General features: G+C 34.1%; 1 protein-coding gene and 1 long non-coding RNA gene across 2 annotated transcripts in view; one reads left to right on the forward strand and one right to left on the reverse strand.

Moving 5' to 3' along the window:
- Positions 1 to 3,936: 3,936 nt before the first annotated feature.
- Positions 3,937 to 4,676, forward strand: LOC111241798. The gene is made up of 2 exons (XR_002668081.1): positions 3,937 to 4,342; positions 4,443 to 4,676. It is a non-coding gene; the product is annotated as an uncharacterized LOC111241798 (long non-coding RNA).
- Positions 4,677 to 5,691: 1,015 nt separating this feature from the next.
- LOC106763552 overlaps positions 5,692 to 6,733 on the reverse strand; it is a 7,662-nt gene continuing 6,620 nt past the window's right edge. The window contains exon 2 of the mRNA XM_022782200.1: positions 5,692 to 5,768. Coding sequence (XP_022637921.1) covers positions 5,692 to 5,768 — 77 coding nt within the window. The remainder of the gene's footprint in view (positions 5,769 to 6,733) is intronic.

Genomic DNA, 6,733 nt, shown 5'->3' on the forward strand with positions numbered 1-6,733 from the left:
GGCCCCTTCCTCCGTGGCAGCCACAACCTTTAATGCCTTTAATAGAAGAAACTCCTCCAANTGCACGTACTGCAGCCCTTCTCAATTGAAGCATGATTTTCAAGTGTGGGTCGTGCATCACCATTATTAAATGTTTGGTTTACTAACCAAAATGAATCAGCAACTCCTCACGTGGCAACATGTTTTACATTGCTCTCTTTTGCTTTTAATCTTCCTTTGGGTCATCGTGTAACATCCAATACCGTGCACATTTCTTTTATTTTCTTCTCCAAAAATTAGAACTTNTAAAAGTAAATCAATGCTACCATCAAAATGAAATCAACTCCATACTTTTAGCCAGAACCGTGAGCTCACTTCTCTCCCCATTTAACATCCAAATGTCCAAAATTGTGTTTCCAAAATTTTCCCTGAAAATAATAATGCAAATAATTAGCTCAGAAAATTCAAATTAATTAAAATTAGAATTTTCGGTCAAATTAAGCATAATTAGGAAAAACGGGAAAATACCGGACAATTAAGCACAATTCCCTGATTAATTCTAGCACAATAAACTAAGTGAAATCAATATAATATTGACTCATCAATGCCTCCGGTGAGGATTCTAATAGCCTTTCAGGAGAAGGGAATAGTTTTCTATACGGACGTCTAACTTTCTTCCCCATCCTATCACTCAAGCCTTCTAGAAGAGGTTGACTTTTCTTGCTCCTAGTTTGAACTACTCCTTGCATGCACAAAAAACAAAAACTCTGAAAGCACTTTTATAAAAAAAAAATAAAAATAAAACAAAAAAAATACAAACCAAGTCAAATTTAATCAAGATCACACTAATAGTAAAGTTCAACCACGAGTCCCCGGCAACGGCGTCAAAAACTTGTTAAGCCTCTGGCAAGTGTACCAGATCGTTATCAAGTAATATAAACAGTAAAACCGATTATCGTTCTCCCAAAGGATTCAGTGGCCTAGACGTTCGTGTGATTTGATTGCATAAGACTTGAAGGAAGAATTATTGGTAGTGTTGATGCAAAAACAGAATTTAAACATGCAAATGCAAATTGAATCAGTTGGCAAAGAAGATTATGAATTAATGGAGTTGTTGGGGTTTACAATTTCATCTTTATCCAGCCTCCTATATCTATTATTCTTGTTAGATTTGCTTTACTATCAATGTCATGCAACTTTCTAATCTACTCAAAACCCGATTCCCCAGCGAAGAGAGCCTATTATCAATTACTAGTTTACCATTCCTAGTCTCCCTAAGTAATCAATAACGCATGATAAATAGAAGTTTAAAGCAATTGACCGTCCTACTCCTATTCCTAGGTAGTATTACTTAACCAAGAGAATTCCTATCAGTTTGAGACTTTCCCGTACGTTCCCGTATCGACAAAATCAAGGATCAATACACCGAATGAGTTAAACGATGCAAGCATGAAAATCGGATAAGAAAACCCAAACTATTGATAATACAAGCACGTGAATAAAACAAGAACTTCGATATAAGAGAGTTTCAAAAGATTACATTGTTCCCCAACAACAATGGGTTTAGTTCACCATGGAGATGGTGAAACTAGATGGAATTAATGAAAAGAATGGAAGAATAAACCCTAGAATTGGTGATTCGGAGCTCCCGCATCCAAAAACTGCCTCCAAGGAGTGAAGAATAGCACTAGACGTCTCTGATTGCCAAAAGATTACTCTGAGAATCGCACTGGGTCTATTTATAGGCCATAAAAATAACAAAAATTCGGCCCAGGCCCATTCATTTAGGCGCTCAGCAGTAGCTAACGCTCAGCGGTGGCCACGCTGAACGCTCAGCGCTCACTGGACGCTCAACGGTCTGGGTCTTGGACGCCCAACGCTAGGTTGGCGCTGGGCGATGGTCGTGGCCCCTCCTTTTCATCTTTTCTTGCCCTTTCTTTATTCCAAGTCCTTTCTTCTTCATCTTCATCATTCAATTCTCATAAAATCCTGCCAAAACAATGTAAAACCAAGCATAATATCTCTAAAACCACTTTTGGCTCTCTTTAAACAAAATGCATGATTTCAAGCTAATTCTAAGTCATAAAGGTTATGTTTTGATATCAAATTAATGTATAAGAATAACGATTTTTAGACCGTTATCAACGATGAAGGGGTTTCTCGAAGGGTCCTTCTATTTTGTTTTGCAATTTTGGCTAAGTTCGAGATTCTACTCCGATTAGGTTGATGTTCACTGCATCTAGTTTCTTCATTTTCCTCTTTACAGGTTTGGTGGTGGTTGGCTGAAAGTTGGGTTCCAAGATGGTGGAGGAGAAGCGTCTTACGGTTTCTGGAAATTTGGGGATTTAGGGTTTGCTTCTGGTGGTTGGTCTTGGTTTTATGAATTTGGGTTTCTGCAAGTTGTGATTGGGGTTTTCGCGAGACAACGGTGGAGAAGATTGGTGACAAAGGTTGAATGAAGGCGTGGAGCTTCACGGTTGAGATTTGAGGATGAAGGAGGTGGTGTGATGAAGATGGTTTGCGATGAGGAAGCACGATTGCTTCGCTCACGGTGGTGGATGGAAGAGAGCGTGGTGGCTGTCATGGTTGTGCGAGAAAAGGCACTCACATTTTAGAAACACTTTTTTTTTTACATTTTTAATTACACATTTTCCACCTAAGAGGCTCTGTATATGTCACGTCATTAAATCATTCCAGCTCTCACTGACAAGTCACCAGAAATTTAACTTTGTTAACCCAATTTAATAGCAAAGAGTCAACTACTTCAACTTTTTACTTTTTAGGACCCAATTGAGAAAAAAAAAATAAAAAAGAGACCTATTTGAGAAAACTCAACATAAATAGAAACTACGAGAATGATTAAACCTTAATAAAGAGAAAAACTCAAATTTTATTTGATGAGCATGTGCAACTAGCATTAAATTAAGATCAAATCAATGCAAGCTAAGTCTTATGAATGTAATTTATTCAATATAGAATCAAATGAAAGCATAATTTTAATAGATTTTAAACCATAAATCATATTAAATATGTTCAGATCCTTAGCGAATAATATGATTGTTAACACTTTAATTTTTTTTCCTTTTTTTTCTTAATAAAATTTTCTTTTTAGTTTTAATGTGTTTATAAATTTCTAAAATTAAATTAAAGTTTAGTTTAAGGTGTAAAAATATAATTTTGTTTATAAAAATATTGTTAGTTTTGTGTTTTTAAATACTTAATAATGTCTTTTGGATAAGTTGTTTCCTCCTCTTTTAGAAAAATCATAATAGAAATAGAGTTAGTATTCTATTTTTCCTAAATAAGTTTTTACTTTGCAATTTTTGATTCCCGTGTCAAAGGGGTTGATTTTGGGCAAATCGGGTCTTTGATTTCTTTCTCTATCTCCAATCAAAGAGTGTTTCTCCTTACATCACCACATGTTTCTTCCTCCACCACTACATCCAACAAATACCCCTCAATCAAAATTAAACACCCGTAGTTGAAGGCTTCAAGAAAAATGGGAGATTCGTCAAGCTTTCAACGAATGTCCATATCTTTCGACGGATATCGGTATCCGTTGAAGGCTCAACGAATCCTCATTTCCGTTGAGACCTTCAACCAATTTTCTTTTTTACTTTTTTTAACAAAACATTTTTTAAAATAAATTAAATCAATTACAAATAAACATATTCTAAATATAATATTAGTTGAATAAATTTAAAAAAATTAATAAACAAAAAAAAATCAATAAAAAAGTCAATAAAAGTAGAAGATCTATTGAGTTTTTAATGAATATCCATATCTGTCAACGAATCTTGATATCTATTGAAGATCCATCAGATCTTCCATTTCTATTGAGGTCTTAATGTTTTCTCTCTTTCGTGCGTAACACGTATAGCATATATAGCACACTTCTCTTTGCCAACGATCCAACCGCTTTAATGAAAAAGGGAGTAATGGAAATAAAGAAATGGAAATGGAAATGGGAAAAAGGAAGAAAGAGGAAAAAAAAAAGGAAAAAACAGAGAAAGAGAGAATTAAGAAAATGAAACGTGGAAATGGGATGTAGTGCGGTCATGAGTGAAAAGGGAAGAGATTAGGATTTGAAGAAACTAAAAAAAATAAAGTAAAAATAAATATTTACCTGAAGTTATTTTTGGAGTGAACAGGGCGAAACAGATAGAAAGAGTCCCAACCAAAATGCCCAACATTACATAACAGCGTATCCAAATGGATTTTTATTTTTTCACCTTTGAAGTTTTGACCTAAGCTGACCCAAGATGAACCATGGTCCTCAGTACTGAGCATCGCACTTCGAAGGAGTGGTACTGCGCAGAACCATTTGAGGAGTTGTTCTCATGAAGCTCTAAGAAAAGCGAGGGTTAGGTCTTCTGCAAATTTTTCTCTTCTTCTCCGACCATCAGATCATCATCTTCTCCTTCTTTCCCCATTCTGTAATTTTGTTCTTCTTCTTAGAATAGATATATTAGGGTTCTCAAGAGAGTGTAGAAGGATTCAATCAATTCGTGTAAGGGTTCTTTGTTTCCCTTGAGCGCAAAGTAGGAGGTGGAAACTCATTGCTAAGGTCTGAGAAGCTTGCGAGTACAAAGCGACCGCAGGTTTCTTGAGTAACTTCTTGTACTTTTACTTGAATTCAATACAACTCATATTTCTTTTGTTTTCAATCTTCTATTAAATTTTGCACAATTACAATACTGGTTGTACTGTCTTGAATGTTTTTGCTACATGTATGCTCGTGTTCTTCATAGATTTAATTTCTTGCACTGTGTTTTTCTTTCCCTTGAATTCCTGAGGCGTGAATAGTTATCAACAGGTTTTGGTCTATTTCTTTGTGTATTCCTTAATTCAGACTCAAGAATCTTACGTCATTTGGTATTTTGAATTGTGAATACTCCAAATTATTGGTCTCTAACCGAGAACCTCTATTGACCCCAATGGGGCTTTTCTTTCCCAAGATGTCTTCTTGAGACAGGACACCATTCAATGAATTAAATGAATCAAGATGTTGAGTTCTGGATTTATGCTATACTGTGTTGTTCCTTTTAATTCAACATTATAGACTTAAAAATTTTGAACGTGTTTTCTCTAGCTTTTGTCTTTACAATTAGGTCAGTTTTCTGTGTAACAGTAGTTAGCATGCTGCTTTTGCCAATTCTGAATTTCCCTTTGGTTGCTTCAATTCATTGCAAAATTCATTCTTTGTTATGTTAATTCCTTTCATTGAGATGTTAAACATTGATTAGAATTCTGCATATAGAATCTGCTTAATTACATTCATGCTATTAACTCCATGCACTGCTTCTCATTCCGCATTTAATTACCCAAAGCACTACATCCAAGAACTAACTTTGTCATTTGTTCATAAACATGAAACTGTCCTGAACAATTTTTCTGGTGCAGTAAAAAACTTCTCAGTCTAGTTTTTATGCTTTCATTCCAATATTACACGCTTCTTTCCATCATCATTGCATAATACATCTTTTTGTTGGCATCTCTTGCATGTTAGTTAATTCATTCCCATTCATAAAAATCTGCATTCATATTGTCTAAACCATCTTTGTGCCATTCATAGATTAGTTAGGTCATTTTATTGCATAGAATTTGACTTCAGAGAGTAAGGCCATGTTGCTGTCATGTTACTGAAGTTGTGGTCATATTAAATTTGATTCTTTTTACTCTGTAATATTCTGCATAGGTCTGCATTTTACCTCACTCTGGATTTTTCTGAACTTGTTTTACATACATACATATAGCTTTGCACAAAATCTGGTTCCGCAGTCTCATTTCTGCATACATTTTTGCATTTAGCTTGCATTATCCATGCATAAACATCATTTTCAGCTTGTCCATGATAGTGCATTTGCATTCATCAGTTTAGGAACCATATTCTGTCATTAAAATAGTTCCCTTATGCAAGTTCTTTTATTTTAAGTTTTAAATTCCCTAATTGCATTTGCATAGGATTACAAATTAGAGCATAACACGCACCATTTCGGCGGATTCGATACCGAGTCAATTGTCTACTAATTAAGAAGAAAACTTAAATTTTTGTTGACCTAAATTACGACTAAAAGGTTGTCATAAATTAACCATATTGAGAAGATTTTATATAGTTTCCTTAGTTTGCGGAGATTGTAGATTACAACTCTTGGGACATTAACAACACTTAGTCAAACAAACCAATTTGTCATAATTAGTAAATGATTTAGAAGTTCGAGTATTCAATCCAGAGAGACTTGTTATGTAATTATTTAATAAAAGAAATTAAATTAATCATAAGGCTTTTACATTTGAAAACAAGAATAAAGGCAACATTTTATCTAAAGAGGCAAATAAAATTGTAGGATTTTTGAATAAAATAAAAAACGATAATCAAAGGGCTTCAACAAAAGAAAAATACCGGTAAAGATAGATTTTTGATAGTTCTTTTTTGTTTACTATTGTGATATTTTTAAAAATTTTGTTTCGTTATTTTAAATGTTCTTAATTTTGCCCATTTTATTTTAAGAAGTCAATATATCACTTCCATCCAATTGAAGGGAACAATATTGTTATAGCGGCATGTGTCATTTATTATTCATATCACATGTTTCCACCAAGAAGTCAACTTGGGGTGATGAGATGTTATTCATTATTTGCATTGCATATTATTGTAATGTCATTATCATCAATTCAATAGAAAATACTATAAAAAAAAAATATCAGTTTGAGACTTTCCCGTACGTTCCCATATCGACAAAATCAAGGATCA

The sequence above is a fragment of the Vigna radiata genome, chromosome 6 (genome assembly GCF_000741045.1).
Source record: "Vigna radiata var. radiata cultivar VC1973A chromosome 6, Vradiata_ver6, whole genome shotgun sequence".
Taxonomy (NCBI): domain Eukaryota; kingdom Viridiplantae; phylum Streptophyta; class Magnoliopsida; order Fabales; family Fabaceae; genus Vigna; species Vigna radiata.